Source organism: Ziziphus jujuba, chromosome 5 (genome assembly GCF_031755915.1).
Source record: "Ziziphus jujuba cultivar Dongzao chromosome 5, ASM3175591v1".
Lineage (NCBI taxonomy): Eukaryota > Viridiplantae > Streptophyta > Magnoliopsida > Rosales > Rhamnaceae > Ziziphus > Ziziphus jujuba.
In genome coordinates this window covers 7,033,811-7,061,037 of record NC_083383.1, presented here as the reverse complement: position 1 = coordinate 7,061,037, position 27,227 = coordinate 7,033,811, and the positions used below count along the sequence as shown (strand labels likewise).

General features: G+C 32.5%; 4 protein-coding genes across 5 annotated transcripts; all 4 read left to right on the top strand.

Moving 5' to 3' along the window:
* The first annotated feature begins 287 nt into the window (after positions 1-287).
* Positions 288-3,078, top strand: LOC107419917 (aspartyl protease family protein At5g10770). The gene is made up of 3 exons (XM_016028757.4): positions 288-696; positions 1,476-1,904; positions 1,990-3,078. Exons 1-3 carry the CDS (start codon positions 498-500, stop codon positions 2,826-2,828), a joined length of 1,467 nt encoding a protein of 488 aa, XP_015884243.3. The 5' UTR covers positions 288-497; the 3' UTR covers positions 2,829-3,078.
* Positions 3,079-5,584: 2,506 nt separating this feature from the next.
* On the top strand, positions 5,585-11,702 carry LOC107419866 (aspartyl protease family protein At5g10770). The gene is given in 6 exon segments (XM_060817090.1): positions 5,585-5,607; positions 5,767-5,900; positions 7,143-7,334; positions 10,229-10,289; positions 10,291-10,430; positions 10,706-11,702. Coding segments are annotated over 6 exon segments (1,371 nt in total). The 3' UTR covers positions 11,527-11,702.
* A 5,625-nt stretch (positions 11,703-17,327) lies between these two features.
* On the top strand, positions 17,328-20,062 carry LOC107419906 (aspartyl protease family protein At5g10770). The gene is made up of 3 exons (XM_048475200.2): positions 17,328-17,633; positions 18,204-18,632; positions 18,894-20,062. The coding sequence occupies exons 1-3, from the start codon at positions 17,450-17,452 to the stop codon at positions 19,724-19,726; spliced, it is 1,446 nt and encodes a 481-aa protein (XP_048331157.1). The 5' UTR covers positions 17,328-17,449; the 3' UTR covers positions 19,727-20,062.
* Positions 20,063-23,102: 3,040 nt separating this feature from the next.
* On the top strand, positions 23,103-27,067 carry LOC107419897 (aspartyl protease family protein At5g10770). Of its 2 annotated transcripts, none has more exons than XM_016028725.4 (3): positions 23,103-23,346; positions 25,315-25,746; positions 25,980-27,067. In XM_016028725.4, the coding sequence occupies exons 1-3, from the start codon at positions 23,154-23,156 to the stop codon at positions 26,810-26,812; spliced, it is 1,458 nt and encodes a 485-aa protein (XP_015884211.3). In that variant the 5' UTR covers positions 23,103-23,153; the 3' UTR covers positions 26,813-27,067. The 2 variants fall into 2 exon arrangements, with proteins under 2 accessions (XP_015884211.3, XP_024930808.3); XM_025075040.3 differs by lacking the exon at positions 23,103-23,346 and adding an exon at positions 24,571-25,223.
* Positions 27,068-27,227: the final 160 nt, after the last annotated feature.

The window sequence follows — 27,227 nt, the reverse complement described above, 5'->3', positions numbered from 1 at the left end:
TGTGAAATTTCATGGAAAAAATGTGAAAACCGAAAATGTCTGAACACGAGAGAAATCCCAAGATTCGTTTTGAGGCTACTCTGTGTGTGTGTGTGTGTTCCCTTTACAGCAACAATCACGCAACGATACAAGTGATTGATTGGAGTATTAATTAAAAAGTCTTTTTCGATTAATTTTCACCTGCTGCTTCAAGTCTTTGTTAAATCCCTGTACAATCATGTTTCTCCTTGCCCAATTTTTAGGCTTCAAAAATCTTCAAAAACTGTACTATTACAATTATGTCTTTTTTCTTTTTCTTTTTCTTTTTTCTTTTTTCAGAGAAAAAAATTTTAGAAAAAAAGCAAAAAAAATTCAACACTGCGTATGCAGTCTGATGACGCGGCTTATAGTATAGTGATCTCTCTCATTATATATATACGGAGAAAGAGCGAGAGCAACATGTATGCAAGTCCAAGCGCAGCATAATTAGTTGAAGAGATAAAAATTATCAATAATTCATGGCCTACTTCTCCTTCCTTAGCTATATCCTATTTGCTTCCTTGTTATCTCTCAGCTGTCTAAACAATGTTTTGTGTTTGGAGAAGAGCTTTGGTTTTGAAGGGAAGGTCATATCCACTCTGAGGCCCCATCAAACCTATCATACTCTTCAGCTCTCTTCTCTACTGCCGGCGGCTATCTGCAGCCCCTCCACCAAAGGTTAATATTTAAACACTTTATTACTTTTTAGCTATATGCAATATTCTGCTTGTTTATTTAGTGAAAATTATTTAATTATGTAACTATCAATAAAAGGTGATAATGTTTGGAGCTGGAGCTAATAATTAGTCACTTGGTCATGCTTATATACTTGCGCTTAAAACGAGTATATATATTTTTTCTCTACAGATTCATTTTGTGTTTTACAGGAGTATGTTTCTTTTATTGTCTGGAAGATGTCTAAAATAAATAAATAAAATAAAATCCTTGCTTTCTTCTCTTTCTTTTTCTTTTTCTTCCTTTTCTAATCAATGTTTGGTCAAAACTTTCTGGAAAAGTTTATTAACAAGACATATAGTCATGGAGTTGTCAATCTCCATTGCCTTTCTTCTTTGGGTTAATTATAACTAGCTATTTAATAAATATGTATTTTCCATGAAATTTATAACTAGCTTTGGGTTAATTATAAATGTTTTTGCAAATTCAGACTATAGATAGTCCAAATTTATATTCACTAGCAGAATAAAAAAAACGCTAGTTTAAGAAATCAATACAACTAAAATGTTTTTTTTCCCTCCAGAGTAAATAAATATGACAAAGTAAACATTTATAAGCTAACTTTTTGTTTTACATATTTTTTAATTCCTGCGTGTCAAAATATAGTTCAAAATAGTAGCTACATTTTTAATTAAAAATTAAATGAATGCTTTTTATGTTTTGTTTTTGTTTTTGTTCTTTTGTTTTTTTTTATTACGATTTAATTATCAATCTTAATGCAGTGAATAAGAATAAAAGAACAATGAAAGTAGTAGACAAGCATGGTCCATGCTCTCAAATCAACCAAGACAAAAACATTAAGCGACCAACTGATGCCGAAATCCTCCAGCAAGATCAAGCCCGAGTTAATTCAATCCAATCCCGTCTTTCCAAGAATTCCATAGAAACTGACACCACCACCGTTCCAGCCAAGTCCGGTGCCACCATTGGCTCTGCCAACTACATCGTCACGGTGGGACTTGGCACACCCAAAACAGATTTATCTCTCATATTTGACACTGGCAGCGATATTACTTGGACCCAGTGTGTGCCTTGCAGTGCAAGCAATTGCTATTCACAACAACAACCACTCTTTGACCCTTCCAAGTCAACCTCTTACTCCAACTTTTCTTGTAGCTCCCAACAATGCTCGATGCTAACCTCTGACACAGGTAATACCAAATGAAAATTAACAATATATAATTATTAATATTATTAACAAAATTATTTAATTAATATTAATGATTTTATGATCAGATGAAACGCAAAGTTGTTCTTCCCCTACATCTCCATGCATATATGGTGTAACATACGGTGATGGGTCGTACACCACCGGATACTTTAGTAAAGAAAGGATCTCAATACCGCCATCGGACGTGTTCGACGATTTCCTATTCGGCTGTGGCCATAACAATCAAGGTCTTTTCCGTGGTGCTGCCGGGTTGTTGGGCTTGGGCCGCGGTAAACTCTCCTTCGTCGAGCAGACAGCCCAGAAATACGACCGCATGTTCTCCTACTGCCTACCATCAACTTCCAGCTCCACCGGATTCTTATCCTTCGGCAAAGACAACGAGGCTTCCGGTGACGTAATCTACGTACCTCTATCCACAGTTACTAGGAGCAATTCCTTTTATGGCCTACAATTGGAAGGAATAAGTATCAATGGACGTCGAGTATCGATTTCGGCATCGTTGTTTTCATCCTCCGGCACGATTATTGATTCTGGAACTGTCATAACTCGTTTGCCGGCAACAGCGTACAGTGCCTTCCGATCAGAGTTTCGGCAACAGATGAAAGATTATACGTTTGTAACAGTACCTGCAGACTCGTTATTGGATACTTGCTATGACTTCAGCGGTAACGAAGAAGTGAATATTCCGAAAATAAGCTTCTTGTTTGGCGATGGGACCACGGTGGACTTGGATTCCACCGGTGTATTTTATGGATCGGATAAGTCCAAGATTTGTTTGGCATTCGCTGGTAACAACGACGATACTGGCATTACCATCTTGGGGAATGTGCAGCAGAGAAGGTTGGAGGTGGTGTATGATATTGGTGGAGGCAGAATTGGGTTTCGCCCTTCCGCTTGTGCCTAATTTATTAAAGAATAATATAACATAGTTTCTGTCAGCTTATTAAGGTTTATAAATCAGGCAAATAATTTATAAATATGGACGGAAAAGAGTAATGATATGATAATGATTTATATAAATATCTAGCACTAATTAAGTTACCCCCCATTTTCATTTTTCTCTTTTGCAATCTGTTTTCATTTTTAATCTCCAACAATATATATATACACACATAAATGTGTTTTTTCCCTTCAAATTAGTTATATTACAAAATTAAAGTAGTTATCCAGTTAAAATCTCTCTGGTTGTGAATATTTCTGGAGTTTATATATAGCAGCATTCTCCAACCAACCAAATCAAAAACCAGATCAGCGTGATAGTAGTGTATATGATTTAAAGGAAATAGCAATATTATTCTATGCATTCCCAGTTTCCATTTTCCAGGCAGGCCTTTTTTTCTGGTTGAAAGATGTATTAAAAAATTAAGGTAGTTATGTCTCTCATGTTTCTCGCGTTCATATTGCAGCCAACCAAATCATGGCCAAATCAATGAGATAAAAAAAGGAAAGAACCCAATCGGGCCCACCGAGCATCGCTTGCCGTTTGTTAGAGGGCAGGCTAGCTAGATGATTATGATTCATACCCCATTTTGGGATTCAACTAAGGGTTAGGATAGCGTATCAACAACGGTGTCCATGTCTCCAATAAGTCTTTCATTACATCTCTTTATTCAGTTGTAGCTTGTGCAGTTTTCGTTGTTAGCTTGTTGTTAATGGGTGCTCCACCTTTTTTTAATTATTTTTATCATTATTAAATACATCTATTTATCTCTGATTTACATACTATACGGAAAATTATGTGGAAAAAACAAAGCTATAAAAAATAAAATATAGAATTGCAATTGATACAGTGTGAGTTAGTAATTGGTAAGTATTATAGTTTCAAACTTATCCCTAAAAAAAACTAAAAGTTTATAATTTTCATCATAACAAAACATTCATTTATTCCAATTGAAAATATATATATATATATATATTCCATTAGAAACAAAAAAAAAAAAAAACATATATCTTAAATAGAGCTTAAAAAATCCTTAGTGCTTCAAAACTCGCTTAATCACATAGGGAAATCTGTACCCAAAAAAAAAAAAAAAAAAAAAAAAAAAAAACCAACTATTGAATTTTCAGTTAAAATTTTGAAAAAAATAATAATTTAAAGTAAAATAATAAAATAACTTCTTATCATATAACCCAACATGCGTACTCAGATCAAATATTATTTTTAATTATAATTTTTTCTTTTGTTTATAATTTTCGATAGATAGATTATAGACGTATGTAAAAGAAGCTACTCCAAGGCAGTGAATAGTCATAATATTAAAGTGTGAATTGATTCCATAGTGAAAAAAAAGAAAAAAAAAAAAAAAAAAAAAAAAGGTCACGTCTGAACGAAGAGAAATCCAAAGATTCGTTTGACGCCGCTATTTATTCCCTTTACAATAAGAGTCTCCCAATTATTTCAAGAACTAATAATGAAAAGATAAGAGTCACGCAACGCAATGATACATACAAACGAGTAAAGTGATAAAGAGAGCTAGATGGGAAAGCTGTTCGCATAAATTTCCCAAACCGCTGCAAGCTTCGTCAAAATTCATACACAATTTTTTTTTTTTTAAATATTAGGATTTGATATTTTGTATTTTAAAATTTATTTTTCTTATGCATCCCTGAATTTTACTTTGCTTTCTAAATAATTAAGTATTTATAAAAATCTAAAACAAAACTTTGAAAGATTATTTTTATAAAATATGTTAGTTTATTTATCACATGTATTTTTGTATTTATATTTATTATTTTTAAAAAATTACTTTTAAGATTTTCTAATTTGTATTTTTTTATAAATTTTACTTTTTTAAAAAAAATAATTTTTTAATGCTTGGTTCAAAATTTTATTGATCTTTATGTTTTCTTGGATATATATATTATTTTTATAAAATTTAAATAATAATTTATACATATTACAAAGATTTTAAATAATTAAAAAAATGAAGATCCTTGAAAAAAGTATAACGTATTTATCAAATTTAAAAAAAGAAAAAGAAAAATTATTATCATAAAATATATTATTTTATTTATTACATGTATTTTTTACATTTATATTCATTATTTTGGAAAAAGATACTTATAAGATTTTCTAATGTGTATTTTTTTAATAAAATTTTTACTTTTCCCAAAAAAATATTTTTTAATGCATGTACAATTTTTTTTTATCTGTCTTTATTTATTAATTTTTTTTTGGATATAAATTATATGTCAAGGTTTTTATTTTGATTTTTGAAAAATTACATTTTTAGATTTTTCTTAGTTCTTTTACAAACTTCTATAAAATGTAATAGTATTATTTAATGATTTTTATATTTTAATTAATTTATTTGAAAATATATGTATTTTGCAAACTATATAAAATTGCACTTTACACTTTTATTTTTATCCCATGCCTCAAATATGTTACACATTTGTTAAAAAATTAACAAAAAAGAATAATGTTGCAAGATGCCAAAAAAAAAAAAAAGAGATTTAAAGTGCACAATACCAAAAAAAATAAAATAATTTAGCATACAAAATATCAAGCCATGTGTCAATGTTCCTTTCTCCTTTTCATATTGCATGATATTGACATCAAAACTTTTAAATCAATAAAAATAATTATAAACTATAAAATTGTGTTTCATATTACTTTTTTAAAAATAAAATAATTTTATTGGATCATTGCATAGAGTGATGACGTCAGTTGGAGACAAATAGTATGGTGATCTCTCATTATATAAGAGCAACAGGATTGGAAGTGGGAGAGCAACAAAAGTAACTAGGTGGAGATTAACAGAGAGGATATCATCAAAATAATTAATGGACCTTTCTTTCCTTATTAGCTTTCTCCTATTTGCTTCCCTGTTATCTCTCAGCTGCCTTAATAATAATGTTTTGTGTTTGGAGAAGAGCTTTTGGTTTGAAGGGACGGCCAACTTCGTGAGCGGCCATCATACTCTTCAGCTTTCTTCTCTACTGCCGGCCACAATCTGCACCCACTCCAACATTGGTAACGTATTTAAACGCCTTACTTCGCTCTTAACTAGTAATGTAGTTATCAATTAATTCAAGTGGTGCATATTTTGCTATTGCTTCTGAAAGAACCTATCTTCCATTGCAAACTTGCAAAGATAAAAACATCGCATTCCGTGATAATTAACGATTTTGGCTTAATTGGTTTTCTAAAACAATATCTCTAACAATAAATGTCATTTCATCATTTGCATTTTAAAATTTAATATTAACATGAGCTTAAACGCCAATATTAGAATCAAATTTTAATATTAACTTTGTATATGCTTAAAAAATAGCATTGTCAAATTGTAAATATTATTGAATAATTATGGAACCCATTTTAAGAATTAAAAAATATGAAATTATAATAATTTAAGTATTGAATGATGATAAATTCCACTAATTTTTGTTTTTATCAATTAATAAAATAGTTAAAAATTAATTTAATTCACTATCAAATTTATCAATTACAAAATTGGTCTAAAATTCCAAAAATGACTTTTACAAAATTTTCCACTTGCCATTGAAGAAGGGGGAAAAAAAAAAGTCCCAATGCTCTTATAACTTGCTATATAGTGATGAATACCTCTTTTCTACCAAACAATATATGAATAATTAGTTAGGCATATTTCAATCATAATAGCCCAAAATTATTTTTATTGGCAGCATGAAGAAAACATGATATAAATTAATATATAAACCAGTCATTTTCATTGTTTTATTCAAGCTTGGAATAAAAGCTAATTAAAAACCTTATTTTTTTATTAAATCTTTGGAATAGATAAAATAGGATACTGCTTTCCGCGTAGTCTCCCCTGTTCTGTCCCAAGTCCTACTGTGCCAAAAATAAATTGGTAGATCACTCAAATGATTGTGCACTTTAAAAAAAAGAAAAGAAAAGAAAAGAAAAAAATCATAATCATAATTAACGTTTCAAGAAACAGTGGCTCCATCACCTCTTTTTCAATATTAGAACTATTTGGAATAAAAAAGTGCTGTTTGATTAACTCGTTTTTTCTTTTTCCCTTTTTTAATAGGGATTATTAACTCATTTTTGGAAAAAAAAAAAAAAAAAAAACACTAAGAATATGTTTGTTAAACGGGAGAATGATTAAATTGGACTATACATTATATTTATATTCACCAAAATAGTAAGTTATAAAATATATTTTTAATTGAATATTAAATGATTTAATTTATATTCCTTTCCATTTAATTACCAATTTTTTAAATTCAGTGGAAAACAAGAAGAGACTGAAAGTGGTAGACAAGCACGGTCCGTGCTTTCAACTCCACAAAAACAAAACCAGTAAAGCACCAACTCCGGCTGAAATCCTCCAGCAAGATGAATACCGTGCTAATTCTATTCAGTCCCATCTTTCCAAGAACTCCATAGAAACCGACGCCACAACCATTCCAGCTGAGTCCGGTGAGACTATTTGTCAGGACCCGTCCAGAATTCCTTCCCCGGAACCCTAGACAGCCCTGATCCCAGGGAAACCCTACCGGACCTTGCAACGGAAAATCCGACAGAGCCTCCCCTAAGGGATTTACTTACCACAAACTACCTGCACTGAAAACACACTTTTAAAAACATCCCCTTATTCCTCCCACATTACTACAGATTGATTCCACAAATTGCAGCACTTCAAAATAAAACAACAGCAGCAACCCAGTGCATAAAAAACAACTACACGTCCAATACAATATACAGAGCATTATACAAATACATGCGGAATTTATAAAATGACAGATAAGAAAACAATACAAGACAGAGAGGAAAAAAAAAGGGAAGAAAAACTTCTTGAACCTTCGGCAACGAACTGAGACGTTGGGCTCGCCCCGGACAATCAACGTCTCCAACCTGAACCTAGGGGAATGGAATTTAAGAGTGTGAGATGCTAATCATCTCAGTGAGTGACCCTATCTACTATACAATATAATATCACGGTAATACAGTAGATAGATAATAATTAATTGGAAAATAATAATTCCTCTCAAAACCCTTACAATTCTCTTAGTTGGAAAGGTTCCCCTTTTAAAACATTTTCACAAAACCCTTGTACGTACTTCCCAAAAACCAAGGAACCAAACAAATTAATAAACAACAAATAAACAAATAAACAAATAAATACCCCAAATATAAATAAACGGTAATAAATTATAATAAATAATTTTTTTTTTGAACACCTTTGGGGTTTTAAACTTTAATTGCAATTTACACAGACGCACCACACCATATACTGGTGATGCCCTCCGATACCCAGCGTCCTGAGCACCGAATGGCGGGGGGTTAAAGAGAGAAACCTGCAACGGTCACTTCGGCGTCCCGACAGTACCACTGCTAAAACCATCAACCCGGCCAAGGAGGGGGGCGGCTGTGCACAACAATAACCTTGCCTGCCCACGGTCCAATGGCAACTCACGGGTGAAGTAATAACCGTGCGCTAAACCAGATAATAACCGCGCACTACCACGTGTCCATACACCATACACCAGAACACCAATACTGTATGAGTGCGTCTAAAAATAAACATTAATAAACAACCGTACCATTTTTCCAAAAACCACCGTGGGACGTATACCAAATTTTCACAAAACACCATCCCACACATTTTTATTTAACCAGACCGGTACGAAACAGCGATAATAACAAACCACAATTTTCTCGAAATACGAGATGCAACCATAAAAATACCGCGGGCATAATTTATAAAATTTAACCAAATATTTTCATAAAATATTAACCCAATTATGCCCGGAAAATTAATACTGAAACCACGTACAATTAATACCGGAACATACTTTGCTCATGCATAATAAATAAATTAAACCACAGTAAAATAATAATCGGGAATTTCTTAATGACCCCAAAATTTCATTTAGCACCATTGGGTAAATATATATATAAAATAATATTTTTTCCCGATTGTATTTAAAATACACCACATAAGCACAAATTACAGATATCAATTTAATACCACATAAATACAATTAATTACCCCAAAAATATTTTTAAAGGTGGGTCACTCACCTGGAGCACGCAATTAACCCACGATCCACTACGGGATCAATTCTACGACTCACCGGTGCTCCTAGAACAAAATTCACAGACAGTCAAATAAAATAATATTTTATTCGGGTAATTAATACCCGGTACCCGGGGGGTCAAACACAAACTTTAACCAAAATAGGCGAATGATATACCGAATCGAAGCTCGTGGGACGAGGATCACAAATCCAGTCTCCATCGACCCCAATTCCGCCGGAGGTGGCCAAAATTTGGCCGGAAAGGTTCGGCCAGTTTTTACTTCCTCGTATCTCGCAAACCGCTTCGAATTTTTGGGATTGGAGGCCATTTTTGGATTCAGAGGACCCAAAATAGGGGGATAGAAGGCTCAATTGGGAGTGGGCTGGCCGGAAAACACAAGAAAAGAGGAGAGAGAAAATCCGGCGGCTTCTCCGGCCCGATCGACGCGCGTCCGGCGGCGGCTGGCCGTGAAAATTGGCGGCCAAGCTCGCCTCCTCCTTCCGCACGTCACTGGCTGGCGCGTGTACTGTGTAGGTGGCCGGAATTTGAAAACACGGGAGAGAGAGAGGGCCGGTGGGAGAGAAAAAGAAAGGTACTGTGCGTGTGTGTTTCGGGGAAGAAGAAGGGAAAAAAGAAAAGAAAAGGAAAAGAAAAAAAAAGAAAAAAAGAAAAACAGGTGTTTTCCCACGTGGGGAAAAGAAAAAGAAAAAGAAAAGGAAAAAGAAAAAGAAAAGAAATAAAATAAAATATATAAAAATAATTAAATAATAATATTATTATTTAAAATAATAATAAAAATAATTTGATTTTAAACATGTTTGACATGTGACATTTCACCATGGTGACACATGGCCACCTTCATTGAGTCACACGTGGCACATCGTTATGCGTGTAAAAAAATAATATTAAAATAATACAGTATTTGAAAAACTTTACAGGTCCATAACTTTCAAACCACATGTCCAAATCGGACGTGCCACTAGTCTACGGATTCGTATCGACGAGCACTTCACAACCATGCATGAGTCAACACTCAACCTTACATGAATAAAAAGTCAACCCCGGCACCCCTTGGACAGTTTGGACCTCAACTTGTTTTGCTCAAAACTTTCAAACCGTAGCTCCGTTTTGAACGTGCTACCAGTCTACGAACTCGTGCCAACGTGTACTCCGTAACGGTACCTCAGTCAACCTAGAATTCCAACCGGGTCAAAAAGTCAACTTTTGACCCCTTGGGTCAACGGTCAACCTCGGTCAACGTGCAAAAATTTCGACATGGTTCGGGACGGAATGTTACACTATTGGCTCCGGGAACTATATAGTGACGGTGGGACTAGGCACACCCAAAAGAGACTTCTCTCATATTTGACACCGGCAGTGATGTCACTTGGACTCAATGTCAGCCCTGCAATGCGTGCTATAAACAAAACGAACCACTCTTTGACCCTTCCAAGTCAACCTCTTACGCCAGCTTTTCTTGTACCTCCCAACAATGCTCTCTCCTAACTTCATCCACAGGTACGTACTCCAAAACAACATAATTATAAAAAATAAATAGATAAATAATGCTATCGGTCGGCACTGATTCATTAGTAGACCTACATGCTAATGTGGCAGAATTTATAGACTCCATTTACTTTCCTATATAATTTTGTCCAATTGTAAAAGTCACTGTTTTGTGATAAAGGGGCTTAATTAGTCTTATCAAAGTAATATGATTTGCTCATGTCTCGTATAGTTAATTAAATATTTATTGATTCCATGATCAGGTAAAACGCAAAGTTGTTCTTCCCCTGCATCCCCATGCCAATACGGCGTACGATACGGTGACAGGTCGTACACCATTGGAGACTTTGGTAAAGAACGGATCACAATAAATCAATCCGATGTGTTTGATAATTTTCTCTTCGGATGTGGGCATAACAACCAAGGTCTCTTCAGCGGTGCTGCGGGGTTGCTGGCCTTGGGCGGGGGCGAACTCTCATTTGTGGAGCAGACGGCTCAGAAATACAACCGCATCTTCTCCTACTGCCTACCACCCACTTCCAGCTCCTCTGGATTCTTATCCTTCGGCAAAGCCGACAAGGTTTCCGGCGTTGTAAACTACGTACAGCTATCCAGCGCATCCTTGAGCAATTCTTTTTACGGCCTACAATTGGAAGGAATAAGTATTAATGAACGACGAGTATCTGTTATTTCGTCCTCAGGCACGATTATCGATTCTGGAACCGTCATAACTCGTTTGCCGGCGAGCACGTACAGGGCTTTGCGGTACGAGTTTCAGCAACAGATGAAACAATATATATTGATAAAATCCCCAGTATCGTTATTGGATACTTGCTACGACTTCAGTGGAAATGACAACGTGGAGATTCCTAAATTAAGCTTGTTGTTCAGCGGCGGGACTACAGTGGAGTTGGATTCCACCGGCGTATTTTATGCATTGAGTGAGTCTCAGTTTTGTTTGGCGTTTGCTGGGAACAGCGACAATACTGAAATTGCGATCTTGGGGAATGTCCAGCAGAGAAGGTTGGAGGTGGTGTATGATATTGGAGGACAAAGAGTTGGATTTCGCTCTGCTGCTTGTTAATTATTAATTAATATCAATTGAAAACACTAAGAATAAATGGTTTATATAAATATTTATACATTGCAACGAAAAGAGAAGGTTGGATATGCTTGTGGCTATATGATTATTTACATAAATTTATGTGTGTTAAAGAGAACGTCGTCGTTATATTATCATATACCAATTAATTGGGCAAATTGTTTATGAATAAGGATATGGGTGGCTTATATAAATCATATAATTAAATAATGTTATCTGTTTATTTATTTATTTATTTTATTTATTTACCACTACAATGCCGAGCCTGTAATAGACATGAAAAAAGTGGAAGTTTTTAAGTTTAAATTGAAGGTCTTCTTTAGAAAATAACATGTAATGAGGTTGGAGGTGTATACAAATTTTTTTTAGTGTATACAAAGATGATCCAACGAGGCCCATTAGTCAAATCAACCTGACTACGCGCCTTATACCGATTCCAGCGTCGGTATTTTCCTTGTCATGTACATAATTTGCTGGCTACGGCCATAGTTTAAAATATCAATAAAAAAAAAATTGATATTTTTTTTAAAATTTTTATTTTTATAAAAAATTAAAATAAAATAAATTTTTATCCTTCTTTATAATTTTTTATTAATATTTGATATTTTTGATATTTTTATGAAAATTTTTAATATTTCTGTCTATATCGATTTTTTGAATTTTGGTTATGATTTATAGCGCCCTTCTAGTTTGAGTTTTGGCGAGAGCTGAAAGATTATACGTTGACAACAGTACCGGACTCGTTAATATGATATTGGAAGGGTCAGAATTGGGTTTCACTCTGCCGGTTGTACATGGCCAATTTATAAAAGAATAGCATAGTTTCAGTCATCCAAAGGCCTACGGTTTATTTATTTATAGTCAGTCATAAATCAAACGGGCCAAAATAATTTATAGTATACATGGAAAAAGAGTAAACCTGTTTGGTATGGTTTTTTTTTTTTTTTTGTTTTTTAGCAAAAAATATTTATGATTGTCGTAAGCTTTTTAAATAAAAAGAAAGAGTGATTGGCTATATGGGACAATAAATGTTGTCAATAAAAAGAAAGAGTGTTTGGCTATGGGACAATAAATGTTGTCGACCAAAAAAAACCTTTTTAAATTAAAATGGAAAAGTTAAAATTTTAGACTTCTCCCCCCCCCCCACAAAAAAAAAAAAAATTTTAAGATTGTATGGAAAATTAAAAAAAATATATATTAAATGAATAGTAAAGCATGTTCTGAACTAACAATCAAATATCTATTAGTTTTTTAATAAAAATAAAAACTATTGTCATATAAGCTTTACAATCAATAAACCCTTTTTATGTAAACTATACAAATTGATCTTAAAGCTATCATTTATACAAATAGATAGTACTAAGTAAAATAAAGTCTCTTTTGCAATTCAAAATGATAGTTGTTGGTATTTATATTTCAAATTATAATTTATTTAGTGTTTAAGCTTTTTTTCATTTTAAATTTATAATTAATTGAGATGTCTAATTATCATTATTTAACATAACAATTAAAGTAAACAAACTATATATTAAAAAAAAAAAAACCCAAATATTATAACAAACTGCACTTAAATTAATAATGGAAAATTTTGTATTTCTCATTCTCTTCTTTTCCATCTTTTTATTCTAAAAACTCCTTCACTGACTATGTCTTTTTGTTTGTGCTCTTTTGCTGTTGCGTAGGATGTTATACACTAGAGTTCTGCTGTGTCATGCATATAGTATGTGGGCCTTTTAATTATCTACCGTAGCAAAATTGTAAAATGAAATCCTTTTAGTTACTGCCTAAGCGTACAATGTCGTTGGGATTTAAAAAAATAAAAAGTTAGAAGTCAGAAAAAAGCAATTTTTTTTATTAAAAAAAAATATATATATTTTTGAAAGGAAAAATAAATTAACGTCCTTGACTCCTCGTATTGCTTTATGACTTTTGAATGATTTTCTAAAATTTTCCTCCAAAAAAAAAAATGAAAGAAAATAAAAAAGACTAATAAATATTGTTTTCCATCATTAATTTCAAATTCCATAAGAACGAAAAATGCAAGCTGTCATGAGAGGAACATTTTTTTTTTTTTTTTTCCCCTCGCGTGGATTGAAAATCTTTTGCAGAAATTCGTACTTATCCTTTTGGTCCCTACCATCTACGAATTTTAGTAGAGTTTTGGAGTTTGTTTGTTATTGGTTTAATCCCCTCCAAAAATCTTGATTAGTAGATCATTTCTCATCATTTGAACATGGCATTAATCTCAACGTTGTAATTGGCCATTAAATTAATTAAGGCAGATACTAGAAGATTATATGAATTTCGCACCCTACTCTTTCTCTTTATATTATATATATTCTCGAACCTTTTTCATTTATTTTTTTCTTGAAGTCAACAGTTTGTATTACAAAAATTAAGTTAGTTATCCAATCAAAGTTTGTCTCTGGATCTCATGTTTTTCAAGTTAATATTGCAGCATTCTACAACCAACCACATCCAATAACATCAGTGAGAATAGTATTATAACACTGGCACGTTATTTCGTTCTTTCCCTTTTTGAAACTAAGTATTTCTCTGGCTCAAGTTTGTGGAGTTAACTCTTCAGCCGATCAAATCCAAACCAGATCAACGAGATCATGTATTTACGATGAAACAACTCATCGGGGTCCTACCAAACACCGAGCCTTTCCTTCGCGTTTTGTTTGGGCCTTTGGGGTGACCATGGTAGCTGACATATTAGCCATACCCAACCAATGGGATTCAACTTTAGTATGATAAGGTTACGATAATGATGTCAAGTCTTTGTTTTAACCACACATTTTCTTTATTTTAAAATATTTATATGCTGAATTTTTTAATGTTAGGTATTGTTTAATAACATGATTGGTTTTTTATTTTTTATTTTTTTATTGTTCTCTAATTAATTAGTAATATTTATGTTAAATGTTAAATGAGTAGTAGTTATAATTTATTAAACATGTACGTTAGTAATAAAGTTAAGGAAAAAAAAAACATAAATACAAAATTAAATTAAATTAATTATAACTATTATTAGTGAATAGAAAGTTCCTATTCAAAAATTCTATATTTTAATAAGATTCAATATTTTAATATTGACTATTAGATCTTACTTTTCCTTTCTAACTCCACCTGTTAAACTTTTTGTTGTCAGGTTTCAAATTATTTTCTAATTCATATCAATTTGTTATTATTATTTTCCAGTCCAGTGAATACTCAACAAAGACTAGCATTAATTATATAGCCCTTTCTCAGATTTTACACAACTATTGAAAACCTAAGACTTAAAATTAAATTGATAACACCGCCAGAATTATTGGTGAAACATCATAATTTGACCTATTGCAACATATGTAGGAAAAGGTCTATCTTCACTCTAAGCTAATGGAGAATCCATGGAGAAAGGTTTCGTATCTTTTCCAATGGAATGCTTAGAACCTAAGGCAATGGAATTCAATTGAGGCATTGAATTTGTTCAAGGAAAAATAAAAAGGAGAAGACGAAGAAGGGTATAAAATGATGGTGGCATGGGGAGGAAGACAACTTCTTGTCACGCCGATGAAGAGCCACTGGCGGCGTTGGAAAAAATTAAGTTAGAGTGAGAAAGAAAAAAAAATATATATAAAGGCATGTGGGGTTTTTAAATAAATTTAATCTTCACGATTGATTAGATCCAATAGTCAATAATAGAATCTTGAATTTTATTAAAATATAAGATTTTTTAATAAAAATTTCTCTGTATTAACTAATTCTTGATATAAATAAATTATATATAATTAAATAAAATATATAAAAATTAAAAGTTAATCATGTTATTAAATTACACCTAAGTGTTTTTTGTGAATATTTTTTTAGTTTCTAAATAAAATAATAAATTAAGTACTTTTCAAAATATTTATGATGAAGAAGCTTTTGATTGAAATATTCGGCCTGTTTGGTGTGTCTAACAAGTTGGGACAGGACATTTACGCCTCATAAGATAACTTGTTACATGGAAAATAAATGGTTTGAAAAAGGGAATTCCAGCTTTTGTTATTGGGTGGAATCATTGGTTTCATTTTATCTTTTTCTAAAGGCCAATGCCGCATACACCAAATTTACTATCTAATAAATCTTTGATGTCAAGTGATATGGCAGTTTATTAATAATTGATAAACTAACAACGCTAGAAAGATAAGTCAAATGAAGTAATAGTAAGAGTATTTCGAATGGTCAATGGAAATTGTTTTCTATGTTTATTAAGTGATATAAATAAGTAGGTAATTTTTAAATTGTTCTTTTATAGTAATTTATACAAAAGTTATTTATAATTATTAATTGATTAAATATTTTATTATTTTTTTCCACTTTTTTGGAAAAGGATTTAACTTTTAATAAAAAGTTTATTTTTAAAAAAATCTTATAATGTTTAACATAGCATTTAGAAGCAAACATTATCCTAATGATTTATAGAACATATTAGTTTTACATTTATTATAGGCATTAGAAAGCAATTTTTTAAAAAATAGTGTTTAATTATTCATATTACTTATACGGTATATTTTCACATCATTTGATAAATAAATTTTAGTAAATATTTTGATAATTTTAACATTATTATTTGACAGTTTAAATCATTGGATATCAAATATTTAATTTTTTTTTCTCATCTTCCGTTAATATTATTTTTTTCTTTGTTTTATTTTATTTTATTTTATTTTTTCACTTGCCTTCAGTTTTTTTTTTTTTAATCTCTCAGTTTCTTCTTTCTGTTTCTTTTATCCCCCATTATCTTTTTGCTTTTGTCTTCCAGTTTTGTTGGTTTTTTTTTATTTTTTATTTTTTTTATTCCTCATTTTCCCGTTTCCGTTACCCCCCCCCCCCTCTTTTCAATTTCGGTTGCTTTTTTTTTTTTCTCCCTTTTTTGTTTTCTATATTCAACTTTTTTCTTTTAATCTTTGTTTCCTCCTCCATAATTATTTTTTTTCTCCTTTATCTTTCTTTGCATTTATTTTTTTTCCTTGTTTATTTATATTTGTTATTATTTATTTATATTTTTTCGTCTTAGCAATATAACAATAATCTGTGGAAATTTTTGGGATGTGTAAATTAACAATTGTGGGAACTAATATTAATATACTATAATAAGGATAAAATAAACAATTTTTGGAAAAAAATTATAGATAAAAAACTTATCAAATTGAAATCATTTTGCTTAATTTAATATTAGTAAACAATATCTTAAACTTAATTTAAATTATTTATTTTATTTATTTAATATAAAAATCAGTCCAATCCATTGATACCAAATATTGAACAGGATTAATTTTTATCATGTCCCATTCAATTCTAATCTAATATTAGTTAAAAATACAGTGCAGTCCTGCTCTACATGCCAAATGGACCCTTCATGTACTCTACACTGTGAAATAGAGCAGGAACATATGGGTTGTTTGTTCAAGTCAACTAACTAGTCAAGTTCCATGGAATAAGAAGAAAATTCAAACGAGCAAAATTTTAAAAGTCGAATAAACGGAGAAATCCAAAAAGTCGTTTTGAGGGTGCGGTGGGTTCGTCCCCACTTACAAGTGACAGTCACGCAGCGACACGCGTGATTGGTTGTTGTCTTATGAAAGTCCCGTTCGAAAGTAACCCGTAGGTTTGTCCGCATCAACAGCTTGCGACTCTTTAATTATTAAAACCCCTTAATATATATTACTCTTAGTACTATTTTAAAAAAAATGAAATAGAAAATTTTCATCACTAGCTAGTAGATTTAATGACATCACCCATAACAATAGCATTGGAAACAACGTTTGCAAGCTAGTACAGTATTGTGTCATTATATAAGGATATATAGAAAATGTATGCAATATTGTTCAAAAGCAACACAAGTTGAGAGAATTTATCTTAGAGTAATAAATTCATGGCCTCCTCCCCCTTCCTCAGCTATCTCCTCTTTGGTTCCTTGTTATATCTGAGCTGCCTTAATAATGTTTTCTGCTTGGAGAAGAGCTTTGGGTTTGAAGAGAAGGTCACCTCTCAAACTCTTCATACTGTTCAGCTCCTCTCTCTACTTCCGTCAACTATCTGCAGCCACTCTACCAAAGGTGTAATATTAATTAACCATCTTTCTTTTACTCTAGCTCTTCTTTTTTTTTTTTCTTTATATATATATATATATATATATATATATATACATAGTCCATTTATGGTGCGGACGGTCCTCATGCGGACTATAATATTGGTGACGATTTTTTAAGAAACCGTCGTTAATACTATGAAAAACCGTCACTAATACTACGATCCTCATACGGACCATCTTCACGATAGAATTTCCATATATATATATATATATATATATTTAACTATATATATATATATATATGTGTATAATACATTTGCTTGGTAATAATTACAAAAAAAAAAAAAATTGTTCTTTGTTATTCATTGTGATGATTAACAACATGACAATTGTTTGTTGAAAACATTTAATTATATGTATCATTTTTTATTCTAATTGTTATTTCTAATATTTTTATAATTTTTATTTATTTATTTATTTTGAAAGATTCTATTTTTAATCCTTGCGAGTCAAGTTCTCAAAGAACTTATTATTATTGTTATTATTTGCTTAACTTCTTTCATTACGATTTAATTGCCAATTATTAATTCATCAGTGGAGAACAACAAGAGATCAGTAGTGAAAGTTGTAGAGAAGCACGGTCCATGCTCTCAACTCTACAAAGACGAAACAACTAGAGCACCAACTCCGGCTGAAATTCTGGAGCAAGATCAAGACCGCGTTAATTCAATTCAGTCCCGTCTTTCCAAGAAACCCATAGAAACTGACGCCACAACCATTCCGGCCAAGTCCGGCGAGCCTATTGGCTCCGGCAACTATATAGTGACGGTGGGGCTTGGCACACCCAAAAGAGACCTATCTCTCGCATTTGACACCGGCAGTGATATAACTTGGACCCAGTGCCTGCCCTGCAATGCCACGTCTTGCTATCCACAAAAGGAACCACTCTTTGACCCTACCAAGTCAACCTCATACTCCAACATTTCCTGTACCGCCTCCGAACAATGCTCCCAGCTAACTTCCAGTACGTTTCCCAGACTCTCCAAACAAATATATATATATATATATATATATTTAATTTGTCTATGTTCACACTATAGAAATGTGGAGATCATATACAGAAGACTATTTCCATCAAATTATAGTGAATGCTTAAATAGTTCGGATAATTTTTAAATATATATATATAATATAATATAATAATAGCACTTGGATGTTCAACAATTTGTATATTTACATGACATTTAATATTTTATATCACCTTGACAAATTATATTATTTGCAGGTACTCCAACTAGATGTTCTTCCATTACATCCACATGCATATATGGAATTCAGTACGGAGACAAGTCCTTTTCCATAGGATACTTGAGCAAAGAAAGGATTACACTGTCCCCGTCCGACGTGTTTAACGATTTCCTCTTCGGCTGTGGCCGTAACAATCAAGGTCTGTTCAGGGGTATTGCAGGTTTGCTGGGCTTGGGCCGAGACAAAATCTCCCTCGTCGAACAGACGGCCCAGAAATACAACCGAATATTCTCCTACTGCCTACCACCCACCTCCAGTTCCACCGGATACTTAACCTTCGGCAAAGAAGACAAGCCTGCCAGCGACATCAAGTACACCCCGCTAACCACACTTTCTCAGGGCGATTCGTTTTATGGCCTCCAATTGCAAGGGATAAGTGTTGGTGGAAGTCAAGTACCAATTCCGGCATCCGTTTTTTCCTCCGGCACCGTTATTGATTCCGGAACTGTCATAACTCGTTTACCGGCAACTGCATATAGCGCCTTCAGGTCCGAGTTTCGGCAACAGATGAAAGATTATAAGTTGATAACAGTAACCCCAAACTTCTTATTGGATACTTGCTATGACTTCAGCGGTCATGCAGAGGTAAAGATTCCAAAAATAAGCTTCTTGTTCGGCGGAGGGACTATGGTGGACTTGGATGTAACCGGGATATTGGTTGTATTGAGTAAGTCCCAAATTTGTTTGGCATTTGCTGGGAACAAGGACGATTCTGACATTGCCATCTTCGGGAATGTCCAGCAGAAAAGGTTCGAGGTGGTGTATGATATTGTAGGAGTGAGAATTGGGTTTCGCTCTGCTGCTTGTTAGTTATTTAATATCAGGCAAGCAATACGAGGATGTGGTTTATATATGCATGTAGCAACAGAAGAAGGTTGGTGGTGTTTGTCGTTAACTGATTCATACTTATGTTATAGCGGAATATTACATGAATCAGTTGAGCAAATGATTTATGAATAAGGATGGGGTTTATAAATATGTAAGTGATTTTTTTTTTTTTTTTTGGGTAAGCTAAATTATAAATAATAGTAGGCTTTTAAGTTTATGGGAATGGAATAATAACTTTATAAAGCGGTAGTGTTTTTATTATTATTTTGAATTGTTGCTTGAACATGACTTCATTGAAAATAAAGTCTTTTTTGATTATATCTGTCCATGAGAAAATTAAATAATAAGCTAACTTGTTATAGTGCAATTACTACTTAAGGCAATGCATATAGATTATCCGAGGTTTACTTATATGCTAATTTGGTAAAAGCCAAAATTAATTTCCTGATGAATGATCCAATATCCAAAAAACCCAAAAAACAAAAAAAAAAAAATGGACATACAATCTTTTAAGATAGGGTTCGAAAGGTAAAAGATTGATATAGGTTCTCGAAGTGAAAGTGGAGAATCAAAATTAAATTTTCCAAGAGAAAAAAAATGTAAGTTGACTTATTGACAATTTTGCTTTTTTTCTTGGCAATTTATAATTAATATCTTCCACATGCAAAAAGGATAATTGTACGTGAATGAAGGATAATTACTTACTCACTTAAAAGTCTATCGGATCTCATTTTGCGGTGGGAATAGGGATTTAAACCAAAAGGTTAAGCCTTTGCCATTTTTGTTTGGCCATAAACTACACTTGTTTCCTTTTCAAATCAAACACCAATAAATTGCATATGTAATTAAAATTGCTAACCATAATATAAATAAAAATGTTATTTGTTATTATTGATGGGTGATTACTAATGAGATTTTCATGTTATATGGTAAATTAAATAGTATTAAAAAATTTAATTTTAAAATTTTAATATAAAAAATAAAATAATTAAATATTTTAATTAAAATTTATTAGATAAATTGATCATCGTTATCAATAATAACAAATAATAAAATTTTAATATAAGATGGTTAAACAAATGGAAAGGAGAGTTATTTCAACATTGCCTTAAATAATAAGGACATTGACCCTTACAATGTCCTGCCTTTAATAAACATGAAAAAAATGGAAATTTAAAGTATAAGTGAAGATATTATACTGTCTAGAAAACATGTTACTACTAGCCCAATATCGATCCTGTATCGGTTTTTTCATCCTCGCGCACCATTATCGATTCCTGAACCGTCAAAACTGCTGGGGAAGGTGTACACAAAGCTTTGCAAGATTATACATTAACAACACCGGACTTGTTTTTGGGTACTTGCTGCGGCTTCAGCGGTAATGAAAATTAGGTGAAGTTTCCATAGATAAATAAGCTTCTTGATAAATTACGTTGGAGGTGGCCATTTTTTTTTTTTATATTAATTTGATAAACATGGCTAATTTATTAAAGAATAATATAGTTTCAGTCAGCTTAAGGTTTGTTTATTTATTTACAGTCAATCATAAATCAATTGGGCAAATAATTTACAATATATAGACGGAAAAGAATAAGGATATCATGTAGATAAAATATGTAGCACAAAAATAAAATAAAGGCTCTTTTGCAATTGGAAGGGATAAGTATTGATCTTTATCTTTTATATTTTTTTTAATGCTTCAAAGTTGTATTACAAAATTAAAGTAATTATCCCATCAAAATCTGTCCCCGGCTCTTATTTTTCTGGAGTTCATATTGCAGTTTCCAACCAAATCCAAAACCATGTCGGCGAAATAAAGTATTATTATTGATTAAAAAGAACTGGTAGGGCCCACCGAGCTATCCTAGCCTTTTATTAGGGGTAAGCTTGGTACGTAGCCCATCATACTTCCATTTGGGATTCAACTTTAATAGAATATAAGACAGAGACCGACAACGATGCTCATGTCTCCAAGCCTTTGATAGTTTGATTAGCTCTCTATCTTCACATGTATGGTTTCCCCATGTTACCTGCTACTACTGCTACTATTGATGTTAAAGCTGTGTTTAATTCATTTTTTTTGCTTTTAATTAATTTATTATATTCATGCATCTGTTTATCTGGCATTATAATCTATATGGAAAATTATATATAAAAAAGAAAACAGTTATAAAAAGAATATAGAGCGTATTTGATGCAGATAACACCATCTTTCCAAAATTATATTTACAAAAAAAAAAATAGAATAATAATAATAAATTTATAATATAATTTTTTGTTATATATAACAACATATATTCTACAAAAATAGTACAGCTGGACGAATGTAAAAGAACTTGCATGATTGGATTGTACTACACTGACATTGAATTGTCATATTAAGTTTGAATACCATTGAGAAACAAAAAGAAACTAAAAAAGTAGTCTGAATGGAGAAATCCGAAGATTCATTTGGGGCCGCTGTTTATTCCCTTTACAACAAGAATCGCACAATTATGTCTGAAAAAATAAATAATAAATAAATAAGATTCACGCAACCATGTGTATCTTTTGAGAAGTCACAAGCACAGAATGTTTGGTTAACTTGCTGAAGGTGCTTAGGTATTTAAAAGAGCTTTCAATCAAAATTAATAAAGAATAATGCCTTTTAGAAAATATTTTTGAAAAAATATAAGTTAATTGGTGAAAATAAACTTTTGCTTGTAGAGTTTTTTTATAATAAATTTTTTTAAATAACATAATTTATTGATAAGTTAATGGATGTTTGATTGTTAATAAACAATACGGCATTAAATGGATTTAAATTTTTTTTTTTTTGGGGTACAAAACTAGAAGAGAAGCTTTTTTATTTTTATTTTAACAAGCTTAATTTTTTTCTTCTTTAGGACAACTTAAAAAACCTCTTTTTTTTTCTTGGTTTTTTGTCAATTGGTGTTTTTTAATTGTTGTCACACACTTTCACTCTTTAAAAAAGAGCATCTGGATCAAAAAGAAAAAATATATATATACCGAACGGACACCAAGCAAACCATAACAGTGACTGAAGTGATAGCTAGATGGGAAACCTTCTCGCAAACGGCTTGCAAGTTTTGATAAAATCCATACGCCATTTTTCTTTCCGTTCACATTGCATGATATACAGACATCAAATTTGTTCACTTTTTTACAAATTATATCTTCTCAAATAAAAGGCCAAGTAAATATATGATGACAAGCTAAAAACTAATAACTATAGAAATGCTTTTGTCTCAATATGATTTTAAATAATAATAATAATAATAAAAATTCTTGGTAGAGTGATGACGTCAATTTGAGACAAATAGTATGGTGACATCGCCTTATATAAGACGAGCATGATTGGGAGTGGAAAAGCTGCATAAATTATCGAGAGAAATATTGTCAATAATTCATGGCCTCCTCTTTCCCCAGCTACCTCCTATTCGCTTTCTTGTTATCTCTCTTCCTAATTAATAATGTTTTCTGTTTGGAGAAGAATTTTGGGTTTGATGGGAAGGCGACCTCCGGGAGCCACCATCAAACACGTCATGGTCTTAACCTCTCCTCTCTACTGCCCGTAACTATCTGCAGTCCCTCCACTAAAGGTTAATGTTAACCACCTTACTTAATTTCTAGCCCTTCTTATATGTGTCTCTGTAAATATATATGTATTATATGGTGCTTGTTTATCTTCGCACAGTATATAGTAGCAGGACGCTGGGGTGGTTATTCTTTATACCTGAATCTTTTTGCTGAATGTTTACTTTGTGGTATAAAAATGATCTCTCTCAACTTCTGAAGAAGTATTTAATTCGTTGTTGAAAAACTGTTTCATTGAATTTTATAATTTGGGTCGTATCTTTAATTTATTTGATAGCCATAATTTTGTTTTTATTTTTTTGAAGTAAACATAATTTTCTTAAGTAACTTTAAACTGTTTTTGTCGAATTTACAAATGTGAATATATATCAAAGAATACTAATAAACTTTGAAGCTGATTATTATAATCACCCCGTAAAGCTCAATTAGTTGAACTGCTGTTAGTAAGTCATCGCCAAGCAAGCATGGTTTCGTTATATGGAAAACTAGAATTTATAGACTGGCACCATTCGAGACCCATTGTTTACTCTGGAATGCATATATATATATATATATACTAGATTAATAGTTTAGAAATTCTAGTCTTACTCATGTAGTAATAAATAAGGATTTCATAAACTAATTGCTTTAATAAATATATCTATGTTATATTAGTAATGAATTTATCAATACAAATGGTGGTATTGTGATACCACTTCTTCCTTCTAAAACAACATCTCCCGTCGCAACTTGCAAGACAAAAACATTACATCCGGTGACAAGCAACGGTTTTGGCTTTTATTGATTGGTCCTCCAAAGGGAAGTACGTAAAAGACAAATTCTTTTCTTTTAGCTTTCTTCTCTTTACTGTTTTATTTATGAGGTCGATCTAACATATATATTTTATTGTTATTGTGGTTAACGTTTATTGTTTTATTTATGAGGTCGATATAAGATATATATTTTAATGTGGTTAACGTTTTCTTTTCTTCTTTTGATTTTTTTTTTTTTCTTTTCTATTACCTGGTTAAAACTTTCCGGAAGAAAAAAAATTTCTAAGAAGATAGTCACGAAGTCACGGCAGTATCAAAATACATTTTTAAAAAATAATAATAATAAACAAAACAAGGGTGTTAACCATTCGAAAGAAAGGTTAGACCTTGTAATTTAGTATAACTTGCTAACCATGATCAATACGAATTTTCCACCAAGCTATATATATATATATATATATATATATGAATTGGTTAGGAATATTTGGACCATAATCGCCTAAAATTACTTCTATTGGCTGCAAAACATGAAGAAAACACGATATAAAATTAAAACCACTCATTGTCATTAATTTAGTGAAGCTTGGAATAAAAAGCTAATTAAACACCCTTTTCTTCTTCTTCTTCTTTTTTTTTTTTTTCCTATTCTATGGTATCAATAATATTGACTACTACCCTCCGCTTAGTCTCCCCTGTTTTTTTCCCCTGTTTCTTCCTTCCCCTGGTTGCTGGACTTTGGGAGAACACATCCTTCGAATAAGGCTAACCTTTCCCAAGCAATCTGGACTTCTAAGATTGTCTTGTTGATCTTTCGTGAAAGAAGTCCCTTAGCTTAACTTCTGCTTTCTGTTTTAATTTTGTTAATTTAGACTCCTTGTTTGATGACTTAAATATCAGCTTATATGGTTGGCGTTGTTGTTTCTGCTCTGTAATCCTCCTGTGGGAAGCTTTTTGCGCTTCATCGCAATCACCTCTTACCCAAAAAAAGTCATACTCTGCCAAAAATAAATTTTGGTAGGACACTAAAATAATTGAGAACCTTATTTAAAAATAAGCCAACAAGGCTTTTACACTCTTTTTTTTTTTTTTTTTGGTCAAGAGAATCGATTACATGAGTATCCACCAAAATAGTAAGTTATAAATTACACTTTTAATTGAATATTAAATCCTATTATTTTTTAAATTTTCTGTCAATTTAATAACCAATTATTGATTCATCAGTGAAGAACAACAAGAGATCAGTACTGAAAGTAGTGGAGAAGCACGGTCCATGCTCTCAACTCTACAAAGACGAAACCACTAGAGCACCAACTCCGGCTGAAATTCTGGAGCAAGATCAAGACCGCGTTAATTCAATTCAGTCCCGTCTTTCCAAGAAACCCATAGAAACTGACGCCACAACCATTCCGGCCAAGTCCGGCGAGACTATTGGCTCCGGCAACTATATAGTGACGGTGGGGCTTGGCACACCCAAAAGAGACTTATCTCTCATATTTGACACTGGCAGTGATATCACTTGGACTCAATGTCAACCCTGCAATGCAAGCAAGTGCTATAAACAACACGAACCACTGTTTGACCCTTCCAAGTCAACCTCTTACACCAGCTTTTCATGTCGCTCCCAACAATGCTTGCAGTTAGCTTTATCCAAAGGTACCTACGCCAAAATAACATTATTATCCAAAAAAAAAAAAAGAAAAAAAAAAAGGTATTTATCATCATTGATCATCATCACTAGTAAACCAACATGCTGACATGGTAGTTTAATAAACTACCATTAAGATTCATTTTGGCATATAATTACTGCTACGTCAGGATAGATTCCATTCCGCTGATGACCATTATGTTTAGCATAATTAATTATATATTAATGATTCCATGATCAGGTAGAACTCAAGGTTGTTCTACTCCTACATCTCCGTGCATCTATGGCGTACGATATGGTGATGGTTCGTACACCGTCGGATACTTTAGCAAAGAAAGGATCACAATACAGCAATCCGATGTGTTCGACAATTTTCTCTTCGGATGTGGCCATAACAACCAAGGTCTTTTCGTGGGTGCTGCCGGGTTGTTGGGCTTGGGCAGAAGCACACTCTCATTCGTGGAGCAGACCGCTCAGAAATACAACCGCATCTTCTCCTACTGTCTACCTCCCACTTCCAGCTCCACCGGATTCTTATCTTTTGGCAAAGACAACGAGGTTTCCGGCGATGTGAACTACATACCGCTATCCACAGTTTCCCGGAGCTATTCCTTTTACGGCCTGCCATTGGAAGGAATAAGCATCAATGGACGTAGAGTATCCATTCCAGCATCGGTGTTCTCATCCTCCGGCGCGATCATTGATTCTGGAACCGTCATAACTCGTTTACCGGCGACGGCATACAGTGCCTTCCGGTCCGAGTTTCGGCAACAGATGGAAGATTATACGTTGACAACACCCGCGGAATCTTTATTGGATACTTGCTATGACTTCAGTGGAAATGACAACGTGAAGATTCCGCAAATAAGCTTGTTGTTCGGTGGTGGAAATGCGGTGGAATTGGATTCCAACGGTGTATTTTATGCCCTGAGTGATTCTCAGGTTTGTTTGGCGTTTGCTGGGAACAGCGACGATAGTGACATCACGATCTTGGGGAATGTCCAGCAGAGAAGGTTGGAGGTGGTGTATGATGTTGGTGGAGGGAGACTTGGATTTCGCTCTGCTGCTTGCTAACTAATTAATAATATGGTGAAAAAAGAATACGGATATGGTTTATATAAATATGTGTGGCAATAAAAAGACAAGGTTGGAGGTGCTAGCTTGTGGCTGATTGATTATTTACGTTTATGTTAAAATGGAATGGCTTTGTTATATATAATTTATGAATCAATTGGATATATAATGTGCATCAGTGGGGCTTGTAAGTTTGTTATTATTGTTGTTGGCTTGTAAATGAAATAAATGAGTGGTTTTTTTTTTTCTTCCTTCTTTTTTAATGCCTGAATAATTGTTGTTTTTTGTTTTCAATATTTCTTGTCACACATGAGGAAATTAAATAATATATGCCAATTTGTTATAGAGTGTAATTACTAATTAATACTATTCATATTATCTATCCAAGATCTAATATGACTAGGATAAACAATGT